At 46.5% G+C, this 24,891-nt stretch overlaps 1 protein-coding gene across 1 annotated transcript in view; it reads right to left on the reverse strand.

Annotated features, from left to right (window-relative positions):
- The window catches only part of mst1rb (macrophage stimulating 1 receptor b), a 131,462-nt gene that overhangs the window by 101,626 nt on the left and 4,945 nt on the right, over positions 1-24,891 (reverse strand). Inside the window, exon 2 of the mRNA XM_078543199.1 lies at positions 15,092-16,575. Within this exon, the coding sequence (XP_078399325.1) occupies positions 15,092-16,297 (1,206 nt within the window). The 5' untranslated portion in view covers positions 16,298-16,575. The remainder of the gene's footprint in view (positions 1-15,091; positions 16,576-24,891) is intronic.

The following is a 24,891-nucleotide window of genomic DNA, read 5'->3' on the forward strand; positions in this document are numbered from 1 at the left end:
GTGAAATTATAAGCTTCGGTGTAAAAAACAGAAAGGCAGAGTATTAATTAAATTGTGATATATTGGGAAATGTGGATGTACAAAGGGATCTGGTGTCTTTGTACACCAGTCAATGAAAGTAAATAGGCAGGTGCAGCAAGCAATTAGGAAGGCAAATGGTATGTTGACCTTCATTGCAAGAGGATTTGAGTTCAGAAGCAGGAATGCCTTACTATAGTTATACAAGGCCTTGGTGAGACCACATCTGGAGTATTGCGTGCAGTTTTGGTCTCCCTACCTAGGAAAGGATATACTTGCCATAGAGGGAGTGCAGCGAAGGTTCACTAGGCTGATACTGGGGATAGCAGGACTGTCGTATGGGGAGAGATTGGTTTGACTGGGCCTGTATTGACCAGAGTTTAGAAGAATGAGGGGATCTGATTGAAACGTATAAAATTCTAACCGGGCTAGACAGACTGGATGCAGGGAGGATGTTTCCCCTGGTTGGGGAGTCTAGAACCAGGGGCTACAGTCTCAGGATATGGGGCAGGTCATTTAGGACTGAGATGAGGAAAAATTTCTTCACTCAGAGGGTGGTCAACCTGTGGAATTCTCTACCACAGAAGGCTGTGGAGGCTGGGTCACTGAGTATATTCAAGAAAGAAACAGATACATTTTTGGATATTAAAGGACATCAAGGGGAATGGAGAGAAAGCGGGAATATGGCGTTGAGTTGGAGGATCAGCCATGATCCTATTGAATGGTGGAGCAGGCTCAAAGGGCCGAATGGCCTACTCCTGCTCCTAGTTTCTATGTTTCTATGTATTCCAGAGCTTTGGACCTATAGGCAACTGAAATCATAGCCACCAATGGTGAATAAATTAAAACTGTGGATTCACTGTAGGCCAGGATTAAAGGAACACAGATATCTCCCAGGGCCGTAGGGCTAGAGGAGATTACAGAGATGGGCCTTGATATATCAAGCTACCGGCGGCTGTACAAGCAGCACTAATCGGGTGTGAAAGGTGCTCCTTCTGGGCCTTCTGATCGGGGAGTTTTATTTAGTGATTATCCCTGTTCGATTGGAGTAGAGGTGGGAAGGGGTTTGCGATACGACCGTGCAGGTAAGAAAGTTAAGTTGCATTAAACTCCGAGGGGGAGAGAAAGGTAGAGGGATGGAGAGATTTACAGACGGATTGTAGGGCCTCGACAGCTGAAAGCTGGGAGCGATTAAAATTGGAGGTGTTAAAGATGCTAGAATTGGAAGACCACAGAGTTGCATGGAGGGTTGTAGGGCTGGAGGGGGTTACAGTCACAGAGAGAGGATAGTGCCACGGTGGGGGGAACAACACACATTTGTCCTCCGAAATGCAGGCACTCAAACTCTTCCTCATGATCCTAGGCCTGTTCTTTCAACCTCGTCAAAAGCATCCCAACACACGTTGTACTTTTTAAAAACATCATCAATCTTTGTAATGAGTGCACTCAGAGGACATCTGTATTCTTAAACCCATTTCCACAATTACAACAGGGACCGCACTTCAAAAAGTACTTAATTAGCGGTAAAGGGCAACACATGCTGGCCTAGCCAGCGACGCCCACACCCCATGAAAGAATAGGGAATAAAAAGATGTGTCCGTCTTTCAGGTGAACAAATGTCAAGAGGTAAATGGCAGCAGGACACCAGGTAATCTGAATCGATACTAGCAAAACAAACACATCACACTCCTCAAGGGCAATTAGGGATGGGCAATAAATGCCCGCATCCCATAAAAACAAATTAAAAATAAATAATTGACTAACGTCTGTAGATCACATCCATTTAACCCTTTAGCACAGCTGTCAACAAGCGGATTATACTGAGCTGAGGTTTCTCGAGCTTTTATTTTTCAAGGACTGCAAAAGGGCGACAGAGCCTCAGGGTAAAATTTACTGACAGGAATTTCGACTTGATGTCACCAGTTGGAAGCCTCACCCACAGCCAAGTACCGCAGAAAATCAGGCACAGCACGATCGCAGGATTGCTCTCGTATTGGTTACAATCCCCTTGGGGAAATTATAAACCAAAATAACCGAGTTTACCAGATGAGCCCCAAGTGTAGAAATGACCAAGATTTCACTTCTTGAAACTTTTTACTTTCCCCCAAATCAGAACTGAGTCAATTAAACCTGAATTAACAAGCAAATGATACTGAAAGTTAAATAGCCGGATACAACAAAGATAGCGTCTTACGTAACCACAAACGCCCATATCACTCCTTGCAGACATGTGGCACTACGGAGCTGTGCGCAGTTCGACAGCCTGCTGATCGTGGTTCACACGGGGTAGGTCAGGATTCCTTAGCTGACAACAGTTTTCACCTCCGAGATCCCCAGGTACGTTTATTATCAGGGAGGCGCATTGCCGCAAACCGCCTCTCCCTCGGGCCGTGAGGGTCCTAATGGTGTCGCTTTCCAGAGGTCCTTTTCAGCCGACCGACCAAGCAGACTGGCTGCCGCACTTCCTGCATTACAGCCGTGAATTTCACAGCCCCGGCCCGGTGGGGGGCAGGGCCGGGAAATGCGGCGGGCCGTTCCAACGGTCCACTGCCCCTCGGCGGTGCTGGGAAATCCCGCCAGTGGGAGGGGCCATAAAATTCCACTCTAACCATCAAGGACTTTACAGGCTGTAATACGCTTTGAGGCAGCGCTGAGATTAAAAAAGGTGCTGTACAAACACAAGTTCTTTCTTTCTCATGCATCTTACTTTCTAATTCCCATCTACCATAAGCTTATCTTAACAAATTTTTAGTGTTTTGATGCCATCTAATTCCAAGGTAAACAACGAAATATTGAAACATAGAAAATAGGAGCAGGAGTAGGCCATTTGGCCCTTCGAGCCTGCTCTGCCATTCATTATGATCCTGGCTGATCCTCTATCTCAACGCCATACTCCCGCTCTCTCCCCATACCCCTTGACGTCTTTGGAGTTGTGAAATCTATCTATTTCCTTCTTAAATCAGTGTCTTGGCCTCCACAGCCTTCTGTGGTAGAGAATTCCACAGGTTCACCACCCTCTGATTGAATTTTCTCCTCATCTCAGTCCTAAATGGCCTACCCCGTATCCTGAGACTGGGACCCCTTGCTCGAGACCCCCCCCCCCCCCCCCACCCCACCCCACAGCCAGAAGAAACATCACCCCTGCATCCAGTCTGCCCATCCCTGTCAGAATTTTGTATGTTTCAATGGGATCCCCTCTCATTCTTCTCAACTCCAGGTAATAGTTTGTTTCAAATCAACAGGAAATTCAAATGGACAAACCAGCAAAAAGGAAATGTTTGCTGAGCTTCGCGGGCTTTGAGGCTGAGTTGTCAGAGCTCGGGGACTCCCATTCACAGGTGCTGGATGTGACCCGCCCTTCAGATACCAAGCTGATAGCGCTCCTGTTTGTTTCTTTCATTATCTCATTGATGAGATAGAGTCTACTCCGGTATGACTTATTACAGATAGCCCAACCCTGTCTGCAAAAACGTTCTTTGTTACCTTAGCAACTGAATAGACATCGCCTTATACCAACAATTAGTAAACACATGACAAACATTCTTGCTTCACAAATCTATCCCAATTCCAAACTGGACACACATGCGGCTACTTCCTGTGGGCATGGGACGGGAAGAGATTATAAGGCAGAGGACGTTTCTGAAAACTGGGGCAGGATTTCCCCCCGTGGGCGTTTGAGCCCCGTTCCCCAGGCTGAAATATGTGGGTCAGGAACCCGCACCCTGGGCAATCACTCGTGATTTCCCTGGAATGGCCAATTAGGGGCCAGAGGGTAGGCTTACCGTCCAATTCGGGGGCAGCATGGCACTAGGGCTAGGCACAGAGGCTAGCGGTGCTATTCTTAGCACCCATCCGCCTCTAATACCAGCCCTGGCGGAGTCTCAAAATCAGGCCCCTTGGACTTAAATAGACCGGACGAAAAGGAATCAGCTTGTGAACACAGGTGTGTGAAATTCCACCTTGTCCTGAAGCCCAGACAGGGCGTTGGTTCACAAGAAAATCATTTTCCTGAAGTTGAGTGTTTCTTTACAATGCAGATGAATAGCTGCATGTCTGGACTAAGTTGTGTAATTGCTCCCAATCAATCATGCATTCTCACCTGAGTCCGGGGGTTGTGGGTTCAAGTCCCACTCCACACGCTTGAGCATAACAATCAAGGCTGACACTCCACTGCAGTACTGAGGAAGTGCTGCAATGTCAGAGGTGCGCTCTTTCAGGTGAGATGCTAAACCAAGGTCCTGACTGCCCTCTCAAGGGGATTGTAAAAGATCCCATGGCTCTATTTTGAAGATGAGCAGAGGAATTATCCCTGGTGCCCTGGCCAATGTTTATCCCTCGATCACCATCGCCAAAAAAATCCCAATATCTGGTTATTATCATGCTGTTTGTGGGAGCTTGCTGTGCATGAATTTACTGCCACATTTCCTACACTAATCAGTGACTGCACCTCAAAGAGAACTTCATTGGCTGTAAATCATTTTGAAATGTCCAGTGGTCATGAAAGGTGCGATAGCAATGCAAGTCCTTCTTATTTCTTTTTCTAAACTACTGATCAAGGTTATTAACGAATTGACTTTCAGAAGCAAAGAGACTGATATGGTGCAGCACAAATGCTATTTTACAAGTGAAAAGGACTATTTCAAAGTACACTCATTTTCCAGTTCCTCCTGAAATGAGAAACTCTTACGGTGACACACAAGCAGTTACTTATAGTCTTTGATATATTGGATCTTGTACAACACTGGAATGAACACACATATATATGCATTTTCTATATATTACACATATGTGTGTGTATATATGTATACATATATGTGTGTTTTATTTCTTTAAAGTGAAAGCAATTACTTTAAAACATTCTTAGCAGCCAACTTCAACAAGCTCACGGTATACCGTGTCTGACAAAGTAGTTAATTGACGCTTGACATCATTTTGCTGTTTGTTACTGGAAGGATGGGGTATTACCGCATCATTAAAGTACACGACAGTTTGATACCGAAGAGTTAACCTACCCTTCTTATAAACAAAACTCCAGGCGCAAAACCATTAGCTTTTGATCTGATCCAACAACGATTCGCATTAATGTCTCAGGTGTAAAACAGGTATAGGTGCTACCTGGAATTATGAATAGTACTGGAGTAAGAAAACAAAGAGACCTTGCCCAGAGTTTATAAATCACTGGTTATGGCTTTATCTGGAGTCTTGTGGACAATTCTGGGTGCAAAGCTTCAGGAAAGATGTAAAGGCCTCAGAAAGGGTACAGAGGAGGTTCACCACGATTTTACCAGGGATGGGGGAACTTCAGTTGTGAGGAGGTTTGGAAACAATCAGACTGCTCTCCTTGGAACGGAAAGGGTTAAGAGGTGACCTGCAAGAGATTTTCAAGAGGATGAGAGATGCCTGGGCATCTGGTGGGCGCGTCGCCAGTAGCGGCCACCACTCCCGCTGCTAGTGCCTGCAATGGGCAGCTGCCAGTTTCTGAGTGACTGGCAGCTCTTGGGGCATGAGGCCTCTCCCTTCTGGGGCCCTTAATCCCACAGAGGTCCACTCCTATCAGTTAAGTGCCTGATTGGCACTTAATACAGCAGGCCTTCAGCAAGGAGGACGCTGGAGGTAGTGCGGGGCTCTTAACCACACACGGCCTGAATTAAATTGTGCCCAATGTTTCAAAGGTCATCATCAACAACTCGCAAATTGATGACTGTGAAAACTGTCCTTGCACCAACCAGCTCTGATCATGTAAACATGCTTGGTACAACATGGGAACCCTTAAAGATATAAATAGGTTGCAGGAGGTTAGCACTGAAATGACTTTAAGGTGCCGCGCTCTTCAGTCTAGGTTGTCCTTTGCCTCCTTTTCCATAGGCCAACTGGAGATTGATTCTGGAGAGAGAGGCCTGGGCTCCACTTTCTTCGTTGGCTTTCACAGGGCTTTGCAGCAAACAATGGGTGGGATTTGACGGACCCCTGCCAGGGGGGTTTGAAGGCAGGGGGCTTGTAAAATTCAGCACGTGGCCCACCTGCAGTCCACCCGCCCGCCCCAGCCTGCCTCCTGTTTTAGGGGTGGTTGCAGTGGAGGTGCCCAGCGCGCCCACCTGCCCTTGAGCTTGTTGAGGCCCTTAAGTGCCTCATCCTGCCCCTGCCGCTACTTTACTCACGGCGGGGGGGGGGAGACCCAGGCCAGGTAGCAATCTCCGCAGTATTTACTGGGCGAGCTGGTGTCGGGCAAGAGATGGGGGAGGGGGGCACTTCCTCTGTGGGGGTCTCCTGTGCCCATCAGATGCATCTCCCCAGAAGGTCATACCCCCCACTTTAACCCTCCGCCCTCCGCCTCTCAAACCCCTGGCCCCTCCCACCCCCACCCCCCACTCCCCCCCATCCCTCTAACTCAGGGAAAGCCCCCGCCGAGTTCCCGTTGCCCCCTCTTCAGAATCCCACTTGATCCTGGCATTGGGAGCCTGCAGGTCTGCAGGGAAAATCCAACCTGTTAACTCTGATTCTCTCTCCACAGACTCTACCTGAACGTTTTGCAGCATTTTCTGCGTGAATTGCGGATTTCCAGTATCCGAGGTACTTCACTTTCATTTCAACCTGTCACCCAATCTCTAATCTCTCGCTGACACTTTGACCCTGCTCATTGCAGCCATTAAAATTCAAAACAGAAATCGCAAAACATGAATTACAGGAATTTTGTTCTTGAAGCTGTCATTATACTGCTGGTATTGTCTTATGACAGTCTGCCTGTCCAATATGGCTCTCATTCGCCCACCACGCCATCACCTCGCCACTTCATCACACCGGGCACCACATTTAAAGTACCGCTGTGCATACACCTCCCAGTGCTTTCAGCCCAGGACTGCTGCAAATAAGACATGGCCCCGAAAGGCTAGAAGCCTGCAGCCCCCAGGTTTAGTGACGTGTCCCTTGAGCGCCTTTTGGATGCTGTGGAGGCCCGCCACGATGTCCTCTACCCCCACTCTGCCAATGCTGCAAAGTAGAGGTTGGCCATCCAGTGCAGAAAGAGGATGAATGATCTCATCCGTGCCACCAGGGTAAGGCAACCATCTCATCGCTCTCAGCTCACACTTTCACAAGCCCATCACATACTCACTGGCATCTCACTCATTGCCAGCTCAAGGGACATCACCACTCACTCTCTCACACACACCCTCACATCTTCATCTGGCCTCATCCCCTCTGGAGACTGCCTCCTCAGCCCTCACCCTCTTGAGGCCACTTGCACAGATCAACTTGTGTCCCCACAGACACACCCTGGGATACCCTCCTTCCCCAGGACAGCCCTCATCCTGCAGCCTCTTCCCTTGCCTGAGGCCACTTCTCCCCCTTCCCCAAGCAAGCCCTAACCCTGCAGCCGTACAAAGCCACCCCCGCCTTATGGCTGGTCTAGTAGGTAGAGACCTGTCCGTGACACCCCCCGCTAAAAGCGATGTGGTGCTGCCTGCAAAGCCTGGCGCTGATGACTGCGAGTGCTGCCCAAAGCAAGGTGGGCAAACAAACCTCGAAGTCCCGAGTGAAGTGCAGCCCGTCAGCTACACGTCACAGCTGTGAAACACGTCAGTGTACAATCACACCAACACGGCAGCAGGGAGGATGATTCCGGCGGACTAGCTTTATAATGATGTGCAGGTATATTACAATGAAGCCCCCCGACATCTGACGGCAGGAAACGTGGCCCGCCATCAATGGGCTAAGTGAACGATCGCAAACGGGTTTCACGACATCGTGAAACAAAATTTTGGCCTTCTCGTCATACAGTCCACTCACGCCGCCAAGCACGCCCGACGCCAGCGGGCACAGGCGATTCCGCCCTGGGATTTTCCTCCCATCGAAATCCAGGGCTGCGGCACTTCCATTCCCCAACCCCCTGCAACCTCCACACAAACTCCCGGCAGCTTTCTGCTGTACATAGGCCTTGGGCTGAATGTTCAAATTTGAGGATGGTAAACAGGAACTGGGACAACACTTCCGGACGTGTGGACGCGTGTGCCCGCTGGCGTCGGGCGTGCTCAGTGGTGTGAGTGGACAATATGGCAAGAAGGCCAAAAGTTTGTTACACGATATTGTGAAACCAGTCTGCAATCGTCCGCTTAGCCTGTCGATGGCAGGCCGCATTTCCTGCCATCAGATGTCGGGGACCTCATTGTAATACATCTGCATATCATTATAAGGCAAGTCCGAACGTGCCCCTGGAGGGAAACTGTCACTCTTTGAGATTTTGACTGAGACGCCCCTTATTAGTATGGAGCAGGTTCTGCGTCTAATTAAGGGTGGAGGGTGGACTCTCGAAGTTGACAGGCCAGAGGTCTTCCAACATTAGAGATGCAGCCGGTTGCAAGAGAGGGTAAGTAACTGAGATGGCAATTCAGTATGGAGGTACCCTCTCAGCAATGATTTTAAAAATGCAATTAAAAAATGGAAAAAGCAGCCAGGCAACCACTGTGGGGTGGGAAGTGATAGAAATCCCCCTATATGGGGTGGCCTTTGGCTGCAATCCCACCCAGGGAGGGGCCCTTAGGCCTGCCCAGAACAACGGCACCCCACCATCCCTCGGCCTACTGCCGCTCCAGGCAGCTAACCTGTCCCCCCTTTGCATTGGGAAACTGGAGGCCAACTGGAAAATCCCAGTCAGCCTCGTTACCGTTAACGAGGCTCTTGATGAGCCTTGCTGGACCCCAAACCCCCTTCAGCCAAAAATGGCCGCTGCCGGGAACAGGGGTCAGGAGACTGGCACACCAGCCAGCGCCAGTATTTTCGGACCCCATCCACCTCTGTTCCCCTCCTCAGGGAGGCCTGAAAACCCTGTGTTGTACCTCCACAGATCGATTATGCTCACATCTTCGCAATTTCTTGAAATGCATTTCACTGCTGGAGTGAGGACAGCATTCTGAGAAAAGGAATCAGTTAATAAGTGTTGCCTCAGTGGCCTCCTCATGAGTACAAGTTGCAAATGCAAACATTCCCTTACTCTTGGAGTGAACTCTACTAGAATGTAACTGTGGCCTCCTGCCTTAGGTCCCATTTTTGATCGAAAGCCAAATGAGAGGAATGTGTGCACAGCCCAGACATCTCAGCAGTGTCTCGAGTGGGTACGGGTGGAATGCTTCAAAACGTTTTCAGTGTTCAGATTAACAAGTGGATGCTTAAATGTCCTTTGACAACGTGGAATGTTCCATTTCAGACACAATCACTCCTCAATAAAAGACAAGCTGTTTCAATCATTCATATGATACTGAAAAGTCTTGCAAAGTGAGGCCCTGATATTCACTCAGGGCTGGGAAAGAGAGCAGGCAGTAAGTGGGGATGGTGAGGGCGATGGAGGGTGGCGGTGGGTGTGGCCTGTGGGTAAGGTACGGGTTAGCATTCTCAGAAGGCAAACAAGAAGTCAGGGTATCCCCCACGACCTACAGAAATTAACTTCTTCGGGAAGCTGCAGAGGAGAAGTCAAGGCACCGGAGGGTGCAGACAAACCTCCAGATAAACCATCTACCCAACCCTTCAACCACTACCTGCACCATTTGTGGCAGAGTCCGCAAATTGCACAATGGACTTTTCAGCCATCTCAGAACCCATCGTACCGGAGTGCAAGCGAGTCACCCTCTATCCCGAGGGACTGCCCAGGAAGAGGATAATTAAACACAAAGCGACTTTGCAACTTTTTCAACAGCTTTTCCACCCAAGAGCCAACCAGATTGACAGGTCGGTTGCCCGTTGGGTGGGACAGCAGCCAGGGGTGTGGAGTGCATTGAAGGCACTTACCCTATAGATCCAACCCATTTGCTTTCTTTAACCTCCTGGAGTTCCTGAGTCAAAAATAACAATATTGTCAAATCACAGCCTCCTTAGAAGATGTCAGTAACTGACCGGCTCCTGAGAGTGAGTTGGTCACCTACCCTCGCCCCCGACATATTTCTGTTAAAACCAGAAATAGACAAGTTGAAGGCGGGTTGGGATCGGATTTAAGAATTTAAAAAATACTACCTTCCAATCCAAGCCTAACCCACCATTCCTTGGAGGTTAAATATTGCAGAAAAGAGAGACATGTTGCTGAAGCAGTGTGTCTTGCACTCATCAAGACAAACACAAGAATTCCAAATTTCAAATGATCACAACAATTTATACTGCAAGAGAAAAGGGTGCTGACTGGACGGCAAGTTGAATCTGACTGGCCGAGGCATTGCCATGAAGAAAGCAATGGGTAACTGTAGGCTCACCAAGGTTCCAGGTAATCCAAAAAGGGCATCAGACTTGAACATGTTCCTTTTGTTTACAGAGAACGGGTCCCAGTGTATGAATGTATGTCGCTTCTATCGAGCTTAAATGAACCACCTTACGATCTCAACTGATTGTCTTAAGTTGGTTGTTAGTGTAGCTATTGGTGCACTCAGGATTGTTCAGCAAGTGCCGCCCAATCACAGAATTGCACCTAACAGTATAAATTTTGTTTTGGTTTTTGTGAGCACAGGCTGGTTGAGAACAGTTTGTTCTCTGCTTGGGACTTTTTTTATTCATTCATGGGATGTGGGCATCGCTGGCTAGGCCAGTATTTATTGCCCATCCCTAATTGCCCTTGTTTAGAGGGCATTTAAGAGTCAACCACATTGTTGTGGGTCTGGAGTCACATGTAGGCCAGACCAGGTGAGGATGGCAGATTTCCCTCCCTAGAGAACATTAGTGAACCAGATGGGTTTTTACAACAATCAACAACGGTTTCATGGTCATCATCAGACTTTTAATTCCAGATTTTTATTGAATTCAAATTCCACCATCTGATTTGAACCCGGGTCCCCAGAAGCACTCCAACAGTCTCTCTTTATTAGTGCTCTAAGTATTTAATTAAGCAATGCCCTTCACCTGTGTGTCTTAATAACATAATTAACATACAATTAACATCCATTAACTATTGTTCTTCCTTCCCTCTGTTCTTGAGGTGTCAGCTGTGGCTCAGTTCATAGCACCCTCGCCTTTGAATCAGAGGATTGTGGGTTCATGTCCCACTCCCGGAAAACCAAGAACTGTGATTGTACTCGAAAGAGTTGCAATCTGTGACTGTTGATAACTCGAAAGAGTTTCCCTCTGTTCTTTGCTTTGGTCAGTAAAGGGGCTGAACTGTTATTTTCAAAGGATCGATACCTTAAACCAGAGATTCTTCCACTGGGGTTATTAAGGGGGTGCTAAGAGGCTGGTCTGGTCAAGATAAAGCAGGTGTACTACAGGGCAACCCTTCGGATCAGTCTGGTTGCTTGAATCCCTGCTTATTGCTGGAAGTGGACACAGGAACTATCAGAGCCACTTGAATTGTAACCGATCGCTGTCGCACCTGAAGCAATCTGTTCTAGAAATCAGCAGCAATTCAAACAACTCCTTCTGGGTGGCCAATGAATCACAGAATCTTTACAGTGCAGAAGGAGGCCATTCGGCCCATCGAGTCTGCACTGGCTCTCTGAAAGAGCATTCTGCATAGTCCCACTCCCCTGCCTTATCCCTGTAACCTTGCACATTCTCTCTTTTCAGGTAGCAATCCAATTCCCTTTTGAATACCTCAATAGAACCTGCCTCCATCACCCTCTGGGAAAGTTCGTTCCAGACCCCAACCACCCTCTGAGTGAAGAAATATTTCCTCACATCACTTTTTCTCCTTTTGCCAAATATTTTGAATCTGTGCCCTCTAGTTCTTGATGCTCAATTGAATGGGAACAATTTCTCACTATTTACCCAGTCCATACCCATAGTCAGGATCTTGAATACCTCTATCAAGTCTCCTCTCAGCCTTCTTTTCTCCAAGGAAAACAGTCCCAACCTCTTCAATCTATCCTCATAGCTGCAGTTCTTCATCCCGGGAATCATTCTTGTGAATCTCCTCTGTACTCTCTGCATCTGTAGCATTGGGTTCAGTTTTGGGTATGGCAGCTCAAGATATACTGGTCTTGGAGGGAGTACAGTGCAGATTCAACCAGAATAATACTTAAATTATGAGGACAAGTTCCATAATGTGACTTGTTTTCCCTTGTGTTTCAAAGGTTGAAAAGTAATTGAATCAATGTGTTTAAAATGATAAAGGGATTTGACAGGGCAGATAGTGAGGGAATACAGAAAGAGAGGGGGAAATTTTAAGATTAGAGCTAAAACACTTAGAAGCAAAATCAGAAAGAACATTTTCACATAAACGGTAGCAGGAATCCAGAACTCTCTCCTGCCCCACAAATAATTGTGGATGTTGGAACAGTAGAAACTTTAAAACTGCCATCCATTCATTTTTGTTGGGCAAGGGGATCAAGGGATATGGAGCAAAGGTTGGGGGGGGGGGAATATGATCTTTGCTGGCGATACCTTCACAAAGCTTGTAAACTGAATGATGTCCAATCAAACTTTTTTAATGCACATCCATGTTTGCTCCCATTCTCTTTCCCGTAAAACATCTACTAATCCTCACAAAAGGCAGGAATACTCTCGCAGATTAAATAGAAAAAAAACGCAAACCCGAAATAAAAACAGGGGAATGTTTGAGGTAACTTTTGAGCCCAAAGAAAGGGTTGAGGTACAAATCTGCCATGAACGGTAGAACAGTCTCAGCAGGCAGCTGGCTAAATGGTCTACTCCTGTTCCTGTGTTCCCAATAATGCAGCTTCTGTGACTATTCTGGTGAGCTTCAGTTAAGTTAAGACCTTTCTGTGGCATCTCCTGATTGTGGCATGAAAGCAGGAGTTGTTGAAGAATGGCTAGAGGCAGATTTTCAAATTCTCTTCTCAGATTTGGCAAAGGGTATGTTGACCTTCCGTCGCAAGGGGATTTGAGTACAGGAACAAAGCTGTCTTGCTGCAACTGTATAGAGCCTTGGTGAGACCACATCTGGAGCACTGTGTACAGTTCTGATCTCCTTATCTAAGGAAGGACATACTTGCCATAGAGGGAGAGCTACTGATGTTCACCAGTCTAATCCCTGGATGGCAGGATTGTCTCCTGAGAAGAGATTGAAGAAACTGGGCTTGTATTCTCTGGAGTTTTGAAGAGTGAGAGGTGATCTCATTGAAACTTATAAAATTCTTACAGGCCGTGACAGGGTGGATGTAGATAGGATGTTTCCCCTGGCTGGTGAGTATAGAATCAGGGTACGTAATCTCAGAATAAGGTGCAGGCCATTTAAGACTGAGATGAGGAGGAATTTCTTCACTCAGGGGGTGGTGAATCATTGGAATTCTCTACTCCAGAGGGTTGTAAAAGTTCAATCATTGATCATGTTCAAAACAGAAATTCATATAGTTCTGGAGACGAATGACTTCAAGGGATATGGGGATAGCGCGGAAAAGTGGTTTGAGGTAGATGATCAGCCATGATCTAATTGAATGGCGGAGCAGGCTCGATGGGCCGAATGGCCTACTCCTGTTCCAATGTCCCTATGCATTTGTTAAAGCAACAAGGTTGGTCTCTGCCATCTTCTTGGGGGTTATAAAACATTGTCTCTTGGAAAAACGGGAAAGAGAATGAATGGGATACAAGTCTCTGAGAATGCTGAGAACTCAGCAAAAAATTCTGAAGGTCCCTAACTTCACCTTCACCTTATCTTTTCCCTTTCTTTGGCGCCAAAAGTTATCTCCAACACTAACTGTTTCTCACAGAATCTTTACAGTGCAGGAGGCGGCTATTTGGCCCATCGAGTCCGCTCTGAAAGAGCATTCTGCCTAGTATCACTCCCCGGCCTTATCCCCGTAACTTTGCACATGATCTTTTTTCGGATGCAATCCAATCCCCTTCTGAATGCCTCAATCAAACCTGCCTTCTTGTTTTTCAGATTTGCATTATTTGTTTTCCTGTCTAATCTGTGTCAGTGGTCCTGCCCTGTGCTACGATCAGCAGCTTATTTATGAGAAAGAGATTGAGAGCAAAAAATGGATGCGTGTCAAAAAAAATTGATTGGGCGTCCTTCAGTTTACAAGCTTGGTGAAGACATCACAAGTGCAAAGTTGGTCATCAGATGATATTTATAAATACAAAATATCTTATTGACCTTCCTCACTAGCATCTATCTCAGTTACTTTAGTTAATCATTTCCTCTATGTGGCTTCCCCTTCTGTCTCATTAGTTAATGCATTGGAACCCATTCATAAAAAAATTCCTGGCAGCGCCCACTACTCAGCTCAGGCGCTGCTTGGACTGATGGGCGGCGGCAGCTCCCGAGGGCAGGGCTTCCTCCCAAGTGTGGGTGGAGCCCCATTCTCTACCAATTTAGCCAGCCCGCTGCATGGTATGGCTGTGGGGTGGGCTGGCAGGGAACAAGTCAGCTTCCAGCTGACTTTACTTCCAGGGGAGCAAGCATTCCGCCCTCTCTTGAGATACAGCGCAATGTTCTTTCAACCACACCAGACCTTAAGAGTTGCAACAGCACATGTACTTCAGACACCTATTCAGTCAACACGGAATCAGAGGCAGCAGTCTACCTGGGATCCACTGACATTAATCATGTATTCTAACCCCCCAAAAAATAGAGCCGGGCTCAGCGTGAGGTTTGAGTCATGTGAACTGCGATCACCCACTCTACACCGGGACAATCAGCCCATTGGCAAGTAGGTCCCATTGTAGAGTTAGCCTGTTACTGATTACAGAAAACAAAATTAGCTCAATGAAATAGTTGGCACCAAGTTAAAAAGCAGGATAACTAGAACATAGGTTTTGCATTTCAGAACAGTAATGTCCCTCAATCTGACCAGCTCAAAATATAATCCCTCTCCCCATCAGGTATTTTACTTTAAAGACACAATGGCCTATAAATTGTGTCATGGCCAGGGTGCTGTTTATGCCCATTCCCTCATTCAAAAGTTGAGGCCTGGGGCTCTCTAGATATGATCAAGACCTAAGGTCATTAGATCTAAACCTGTTTTTGAATGCAGTTCTTCCTCCAAGTCATATTCCCACAATCGCTGGTCTTGTGTTAACTGGCCTACACACTTGACTTAAGCCTAGCCAACCTCTAATCTTCCTCTTTGGTGCTTCAGAGCAGATTTTGAAGAAAGATAGGGATAGAAAGAAGTAAAATAGCAGGAAAGAATTCCATACTCACGTTTTGAGGGCAATACTCCATCTTCTGGTAAAACTCCAGTCCCCTTTCCAAGGGCTCCACTGAACTTGTGCAACAGTCTTCCATGCCATTTTTTATGACCTCGTCGATCATTTTGACTGGGAAAGTACATAGGGCTGACCTATTGCGCACATCTTTGCTTTGGGGATCACTTTCTGCAAAAACTCCAAACAACACATCATCTGTTTCTGAAACATCAAGTTCCTCGGCTAGATGTGCGCCCGGTTTAGCCAAATAAGCAGCTTGCAGTATGTTGTATAGGGTTTCCCTACCACCAGTTGTTCTCCTCCTACGTCTTGGCTCATGCTCGCATTGCAGGACAAGCTCACGGTAATTTCTGACCTCGTACTCTCCAACCTTCAAACGAGCGATTCTAGTCTCATAGCTTTTTAAAGTTGTGCTTTGCTTTTGGACAGTTAGAAAATAGACATAATCTTCAGAGCTGAAAGAATAAACATAATCTATAGGGTAGGAGTCTAGAAATTCATTCCGCACAGTTAAAGAAGATTCATTGTGAGAAGGAAGTTCAAACCCATCCAGTGATCCCAGCAATCTCTTCATTGATATTGACTTTGGACTGTAAGTTTTTGCCAATGTACTGTTGACCGTGGCACCAATGAACAAATAGGTGACAAATAAATCTGCATGAACATGCACTTGGGTTCCCAATGGGCTCGCCACACAATCAGGACAATGGTCCGGCCTGTTGTTTTCTTTCTTGAATAGACAATTTGCGTCACTTAGATTACCTTCTTCGATATTGTGCCGGTAGCAGATGCCATGTTGAGAGCTTCCACAGTTATATAAGGTCGCATCAAAAGCGTCAAACACGAGAACTTCATTATCGTTATCTTCCATGCCAATTGCTGGTTCCCAGTCTGTGGCACAAAGTTTGCATATTGCACAGTCCGGGCTGCCAACTGGACCAGTCTGCAGCTCAGATGTCTTTTTGAGAGCTCCATTTAAAGCATACAAATGGTTCCGCACAGCTAGGTACACGTTATGTGGACTATACTCGTACACCACTACATTCTGGATTGGCTGCCCTGCATTAAAACTCGTCAGGGTGTAGTGGAAATCAAAGTTGAAGTGTTTTGCCTCCCTCGGGCACTTTTGAGTATGGCAGAATGAAATACTTGTCGACAAGCAGACAGTTAGCCAAAGGAAGGTTTCTGTCCCAAATTGCATCCCGTTGCCAAGGTGTCAATTCAACAAGGCGAGCCGGTAGCTGAAGGGGATCGGCAATTACCAAATTTTCCCAGGATCAAGAAAAAATCCTTAACTTGTGAGGGTTCTGCTTCAATTCGAACAACATGACAAAGTAACGAAGAAAACTTGGTCGCAATACGTTGTTTTATGCACCAAAAATTAGGTAAATGTAGTGCCGTCCAGACTCAAAACTTGTATCTGTTTCCCGGCTGTTCTCTTCCTGCAGAAACCTCGTAGATGTGAAGGTTATCCTACTGCTACACCAGGGAGAAAAAAATAAAGTTAGCTAGCTGAAAATCAAGGAATGTTGCAGAATTCCCACTTCTCGTGAAGTGTAATAATGCCTAAGTAACAACTAAATAAGCACAAGGAACTTTACAGAACACTCCATCTGCTAAAGAATTCAACATCCGACGGGCTAAAGCATATTCAATCTTTTCATACTCTGTAAGCTTTTAAAATAGATCTCCTCGGGGGAATTAAAGAGGTTTTGGGCCAGATCTTTGCTCCGGGTAATTTCTTCACTCGGCAGATCCACCTCAGTTTTAAAGGCCCCCGCCATACCCAATTTCTGTTCCAGGGAGGCGGGGGTGCAATTGAGTTGGGCCCGCTGACCCCATTAGCAGATTATAGGGAGCCACAGAGGTGGGCAAGTGCTGAGGCAGGCTGGTTAGAAGGCCCACCTCAGTTCTGTGGGACTTATTTCCAGTTGTTTTAGAAGCTATTGGCCCTCTAGCCTTCACCCCTCACACACCCCCCACCCTCCTCTCGCACCCTAAGCCACCTCCATGGCAACCATGCCCCACTCATGCCCTACACCTCCATGCCACCTCACCCCCCCCCCCACCCCAACAACCCAACATTCATTATAGGCAGACCTCAAGAGCCATGTGGAGATGAGAAAAAAAATTCTAACAATCTAATACAGCTCTCACTCCTATACACTTGGTCGTGAAAAAAATATTCCCATTCATGAAAGTCATTCAAAGCTTTTAAATATCAAGTGGTTAATCTCTTATTTAAAAAAAAGACACATTTCTATTCAGACCCCACATCAAGGATAGATAATCATTTAATAGCCACTTTAAACTGACAATGAAATGGTAAACTCTGAATCCCCTGCTGAGACAAGTGTAACTTTTGAAACTTAGTCAAGCATTCATAATGACATAATAATAGCCCTTGGGGAAATGTCAACAAAGATTTTTTTCAAGTTCACTTGCATCTGAGGGTGAGATTTCCTTAGAATATTCAATCACCCAACTTTTGTTATTTGAGTTCCCTTGTTCGCATTTCATTCTGGAGTTTAAAAAGAGCTCTGCAGCTCTCTCTACACCACCCCCCCCTCCCCCACTCCCCTCCACACCCCTCACCCCAACCCCCAGCAATATGTAATTGCTATTTAATCTGTGTTTTTAAATGATGTTGGTTGAGGGATTCATATTGACCAGGACAGTGCCAACACCTCCCCTGCTCTTCTTCAAAACAGTGCCGTGGGATCAATATCATCATACAGTATCTTTGACTGTCATCTCTGGACATTATCTGATTGACTGGTCCCCATCAGTGATTCAAAATAACACACTTAAAGCCAACGCAGTAGAATGTTGCCATGTCCAATTAATCACCTCAAGTCACTTCCACAACGAATACCGGATGTGCAATTGAGAGCACTTCACTTTAGCTCAATGCACTTGAACCAGACACAGCCCATGTTTGGAAGGACAAAGTGTGTGATCCAATCACATGGGTGTTTTCTCGCAGTACAAGAATGCATAATATGAGCACTTTGCATTCTTCAATGCATTTTATTAAATTCCCAAAAGACAATTTTTCTTTTAAAGAAGGGAGACAGCCTTACCCGCTAACAAAATACTTTGAATTTGGCACTCCTGAAATTTGATTGGTGACTCATTAATGACAGAGAAAAGAGACATTTTCCAAATTTCCATTGAAAAGAGCACTTTATCCCACAAGCCCCTCTCCTCCCTCCTCATATAAGATGTGATGGCATACACAGTGAGCCTGGTCAATGAATACTAATTGCGCTTTTAGTTTTACTGGCTACAAAAATATCTTCCCATTTAGCTTCTTAAATTCAATAACCTCTGTATGATATTCGATGGCCATTATTAACTTCCAAGATGTATTCCAATATCATCAAAATCTGAGACAAAATCTGAATCATATTTTACTTATGAGTAACTTATGAGAGCACTTGGCCCAGCCACTGTGATTACCGTTGAGTAATAAGCGAAAGCTATTCTACATCCTCTACACATTTTCCGTAATAGCTGATATTATCACACACCATCACGTTATGGGCTTGAGGAGGAGGAGCTAACAAAAAATGAAACAGAGGGTATCTTTGGGTCAGAACACAACTCCAGATGATCAGCATTGCCAGTTTGCAATAAGCTCTGTGATAATAACTGCAATACTAATATATTAACACACGAACACACTATGTATATCCTTCTTTCCTCTCTTTTCCACTTTGCAAACAGAATGCAAAGAGTTAAATGCACCAAACAGAGAGGTACTGAGCAATATTCATTCACAAGATGAGAATGTGCCAGCATTTATTGCTCACCCCTAATTGCCCTTGGCTGAGTGGCTTCCACTTCACAGTGCAATTAAGAGTCAACCACATTGCTGTGGATCTGGAATCAAGTACAAGCCCGGGCAGGTTAAAGTTGGCCATTTTCCTTACTGAAGGGCTAGTTATTTTTTTACAAGAATTCGGCAATTACATGGTCACAATGAAACTAGCTTTGTTAATTCCATGTTTAGCTCTTAACTAAATTTAAATTCCCCAGCTACTGAAAGTTCACCAAGGGCTGTGAAGTACTTTGGGATGTCTTGAGGTTGTGAAAGAGCAGACACAACATAAATATAAGTCAATATATAAGTCAATATAAATATAAGATAACATGGATCAGATGAGGAATGGTAATTGTAACTATCAGGACTATCGGAGACCTGCATTGCAGAGTAGCTGATTAAAGCCTAGGATGTTTCGATTTGAATCCCCTTTCCATATCTGCCTTTCTCTTCTCTTTATAATTGTACATGGCTGGTTTATTGGAAGTGAGATATAATAATAAATCATGCCCGATTTTGCTGCACCTCGTAACTGCTTGCCCAGGCAACAAACATCTCATTTTGTTGCATTGATCAAAGCCTCATTCTATAACCGTTCTGCGGTTGAACATTTGTGGAAATATTAAATCACTACTCCACTCAAGGTCATTAGGAGAAGCCACATCCTAATGAGATGCCATGAGTCTTTGCCCTCTCGGCAAATCAGTCTGAAATCAAGGACAAAAGGAGATTTGCGGGGTTGGTTCCAGGGATGAGGATTTCCCTTTGGGTGGATTCATCGGAGGGGTTGGAGTTCTTCTGAATGGGTGGAAGAACGTTAGGAGGAGGTTTTTAAGATTATGAGGGGTCTGGACGGAGTGGATGGGGAGAGGCTGTTTCCACTAACAGAAGGGTTGAGAAGCAGAGAACATCAATTTAAGGTGATTGGCAAAAGTGCCAGAAGTGACATGAGGAAAAGCCTTATTGCACCGTGGTGGTTAGGATCTGCAAAGCACTGCCTGGCAGTGTGGTAGAGGCAGATTCAGTCATGGCTTTCAAGAGGGAATTGGATAATTACCTGAAGAGTAAAAAAATTTCAGGTCTTTTTTCACACTTTCATGGGACGTGGGCATCGCTGACTAGACCAGCGTTTTTATTGCCCATCCCTAATTACCCTTGAAAAGGTGGTGGTGAGCTGCCTTCTTGAACCACTGCCGTCCATGTGTTGTAGGTATACACACTATGCTGTTAGGGAGGGAGTTCCAGGGTTTTGACCCAGTGACAGTGAAGGAACGGCAATATATTTCCAAGTCAGGATGGTGAGTGGCTTGGAGGGGAACTTCCAGGTGGTGGTGTTCCCATGTATCTGCTGCTCTTATCTTTCTAGGCAGTAGAGGTCTCAGGTTTAGAAGCCGCTGTTGAAGGAGCCCTTGGTGAATTCCTGCAGTGCATCTTGTTGATGGAGGGAGTGGATATTAGAGATGGTAAATTGGGTGCCAATCTAGTGGGCTGCTTTGTCCTGGGCGGTGTCAAGCTTCTTGAGTGTTGTTGGAGCTGCACTCATCCAGGCAAGTGGAGAGCAGCCACTCTCCATCACATTCCTGTCTTGTGCCTTGTAGATGGTGGACAAGCTTTGGAGCATCTGGAGGTGAGTTACTCACTGCAGAATTCCCAGCCTCTGACCTTCTCTTGTAGCCACAGTATTTATATGGCTAGTCCAGTTCAGTTAGTTTCTGGTCACAGGTAACCCCCAGGATATTGATAGTGGGGGATTCAGAGATAGTAAGGCCATTGAGCATTAAGGGAGATAGTTGGATTCTCTCTTGTTGGAGAGAAGAGCCTGGCACTTGTGTGGCACAAATGTTATTTCCCACTTATCAGCCCAAGCCTGAATGGTATCCACGTCTTGCTACATATGGGGCAGGATTTTGCCCTTCGCGGTGTTGCTTGGTGGGGGTGGGTGGATTGGGGGGGGGGTCAGGAAGACGACTGCCACCCGTGATTGGCTCCACACTGCAATTTCACACTGGCGGGCCAATTAAGGCCTGTCCAGCGTGGAATGTGAGCGGCAGCGCTCAGCACTGCCTATGCGGGCGGGGGGAGGAGGGCAAGCAGGCCTAGAACGAACTTCACGCATGCGCGCGAAAGAGCCCTTCAATCTCCCTGAGGCACGGAGCTGCCTCAGGGAGATGAAGTGCTGTTTAAAAAAAAATAAAGAAAATAAAATTGTCATAAAACGTGTTCCCTCATGTGATTCTGTCACCGGAGCTGGGACATGTTTTTAATTTAAAACTAAAATTTATATTTGATGTTAATTTGCTTTAGGAAACCCCATCCCGCCCGTGGATGAAGTTTCGTAAAAACTCTAAAGGCCGCGTGGCCTTTTTACCCGCCCGCCAGCCGTAAGGTTGGGCGGGCAGCGCAAATTTGAATTTAATTAGCTTTCTTATTGGCCTCAATAGGCCTTTGAGTTGTCGGCAGGCACGCAGCCCGACTCCAGCGCGCGCCCGCCCGCCAAACGAAATATCGTGAGAGTGCGCGATGATGTCGGGATGCTCGCCCAGCCTCATCGCATGTCATTTTACGCTCTGGCGTGTCGGGCGCGCGCACACCCGCCGAGCGTAATATTCTGCCCCTGGACACAGACTGCTTCAGTATCTGAGGAGTCACGAATGGTGCAGGACATCGTGTAATCGGCAGCAAACCTCCCCACTTCTGACCTTACGATGAAGAGAAGCAACGCGGTCAACTCTCAAATGCCCTCTGAACAACAGCAATTAGGGATGGGCAAAAGCTGCTGGCCTAGCCAGTGATGCCCACATCCCATGAACGAAAGAAAGCAAAATTACTGTAGGTAGTTAACACATCTGATAGCCAGAGCTCCAACAGGCTCTGGAATTAATAGAAGTGGCAAAAAAGAATCAACATTCGATTTTATTCAACCTAGGTAGGTAGGTCAGGTGTTTCTCACGTGTCGGTGCAGTCTCGATGGGCCGCTTCCCACCCGGCCTCAATATTGAGTCTGGCGGGAGGAGTTCTGGGGCAGTGGGGGAGGCCCGGCAGTTCACCCTTGTCAGGCCTCAGGCCTACAATCGGGCACCTCCCCAGGTCTGTCGTCCCCCGGGTGTTCCCAAACCCCTCCCCAGCCCAGACCCCTGCCCACCTCTCCGCACACCCCCCCCCCAGGCCTCCCCTCTGCTCCCCACCATGAGAAACCCCCACAATTGCTTAGTCCTGGACTCAGGGACTTAGAATCCAGGGATTGCTTGTGGTCCCAGTCCTGGCTACTGCTGCCACTGGTACTGTCGGCACGGTAGAGACGAGACTCTCTGAGGTGGCCCTCCCGCTTGAGTGAGGGGCAAGAGTCCCATGCGCCAGCCAATTAACACTCCTCGAAGCGCTGAATGGCCGCGGGGCTGCTGTGATTCTTTGGGAGGCAGGAATGAAAACCCCGCCATTTAAAAAAATCCTGCCCATGTGGAGTTGAGTACTTAGAGAACAGGGCGCCAATTTCCAGGGGCATATTCTAAAGCGAACGTGAGTATTTCAACAGTAAATGATTAGTACTTAAAGTCATTTTAATGGGAAGGCAGACGTGTCAATGCGATGACAGGTCATCGAACCGAAACATTAACTCTTGTTTTTCTCTCCTCACATGCTGCCAGACCTGCTGAGGTTTTCCAACGTTTTTGGTCAGAATTCTCCGGTCCCACCCGTGACAGGAATCGCCGCAGGCAGGACAGAAAATTTAATGGACCAGCCAAAGATCCGTTGACTTCGGGCGGGAATTTCCAGTCCCACGGTGGGAGGGACGGGAAAATCCTGCCCATCCTGTTTTTAGGTCATTCTTATTGACTCGCCTCCAGTGCTACCCAGTCATGAGTCAAGCCGTATAAGAACAACTCGCATTTATATCGCACTTTTAGCGCAGTTAAAAGTCCCAAGGCAGGAGCACTATCAGTCGAAAATTGATAGCCATGTGAGGGGGTATCAGGGCAGGTAACCAACGACTCGGTGAAAAAGATGAGCTTTAAGGAGCGACTTAAAGGAAAGGAGAGGGATAGGAGCAGAGAGGTTTAGGGAGGGAATTCCAGAGCTTAGGGCCTAGGTAGCTGAAGGTAGCAACGCCAAAGGTGATGTGAAGGAATCGTGATGCACTCCGTAACACCACATGGACTGCAGTGGTTCAAGAAGATGGCTCACCACCACCTTCTCAAGGCCAAATAGGGAATAGGGTTGCCAACAATGATTAAGCGCATTCCTGGAGGTTTCATCGCGTGACTTGGCCCCCATGCTACAGCCATTAAGTCAGCCAACACATCCATCCATCCTTGTGATCCACTGCCTTCCTACACCAATTGGAAAGCAAAAAGACTCATTACCCAACTGGATGATGCTTGACTGTCAGCCAAACAGCCCTTTTTTCCAGGGTCGCACACAGCAGTGTCCTGGAGATTGATCTTCAATTCCTGGAAGACTCCGGGCCAATCCTGGAGGGTTGGCAACGCTATTAGGGGTGGGCAATAAATGCTGCACTTACCAGCGACGCCCACATCCTGCGATATAAAGGAATAAATAAGAGACCAGAATTGGAGGCGGGCAGAGGTTTTGGAGGGTCTGCTCTAACGTTCAAAAGAAAATGATCAAATCCAAAACAAAAGGCTTGCCCGAGCTTCACGTTTTCTCTGTCTCCAGGTTTTATATGCGCTATTCCACAGCAAAGCAGTTAAATCTGCGCTGAGGCTAGCCGCTGTGAATCCCAGCTAGGTAAGAGGAATAGCCCAAATTTCACTCAGCCTTTGATTTTTCCATCAAGGCAGAGAAACAGGACCAGTCATGCAAGAATCAGCAGGTGGGGACCCACATCGTAACAACACTGTCAACAAAAAGCAGTGCCCTATCCAACGGTTCAGTGCAAGAGAATTTTAAATCCAACTACATGTTTATAGATTCTACTATTCCTTTTTAACCTCAGAAAATAATTATTTGCAAATAACAACGCTCCTCGGTTGTCACATGCCGTGCAGAGGCCAGGGTGAGGGAAGCCATTTTAAAAATTAGAATGATACCTGGGCTGCCTGATGGTCTCAGTCACAAACAGCTGAATTAAATCAACCAGGAAGATCCCAGGTTCAGTTTGAGTCTGTACTGAGTTAGATATCTCCAATGGAGCGGTTACAAAGGACATTAGAAGTGGCCCTAATCTCTAGTTTATAGCAGGAGAACCGCTGTTCCCATCCCTGGTCACTATCCAGTGATGCTACTGGATTGGAGGATATTGGGCAAGACCAGGATTGGTTTCAAAAACTGTCCCCCTCCCATCCCACCTTATATAAAACCCTCCTAACACTCACTATCATTGCTTGCAAAACCTTGAATGAGGTGTTGTACATCCTTTGTTTGATTTGCCTCAAAACAATGCAGGGATGACACTAGTTTCTAAGTGTGTAACATGTTTATTTACACGGGTTTCAAAACATCTCTGTATAAAATGTCTACGCCATGCTTCTCCCAGCTCTAGCAACTTCTAGCAGCTCTGTTTACCTTTCTCTGAGTCAACACACAGGCTTGACCAATCAAGCACAGTGAGCATAGATCAGTTACCAGACTCACATAATCAAACACAGAACAATTCAACCATTGAACATTACATGAGGTATTGGTGGACAATATCATGGGAACATAGGAACAGGAGCAGGCCATTGAGCTTGTTCCTCCATTCAATTAGATCATCGATGATCTGTATCTTCACTCCTTTGGCTTACCTTAGCCCCATACACTGGATGCTTTTAACTAACAAATTATCTATGAATCTGAGTCTTGAAAGCTCAAATTGACCCTACATCTATAACCCTTAAGGGAAGACAGTTCCAGGTTTTAGCTAACCTTTGTGTGTAAAAATGCTTCCTGATTTTGCCCCTCAATGGCCTAATCCTAAATTTAAGATTATATTCCCTTTTTCTTGATTCCCCCACCAGAGGAAATTGTTC

The sequence above is a fragment of the Cetorhinus maximus genome, chromosome 6 (assembly GCF_964194155.1).
Source record: "Cetorhinus maximus chromosome 6, sCetMax3.hap1.1, whole genome shotgun sequence".
NCBI lineage: Eukaryota > Metazoa > Chordata > Chondrichthyes > Lamniformes > Cetorhinidae > Cetorhinus > Cetorhinus maximus.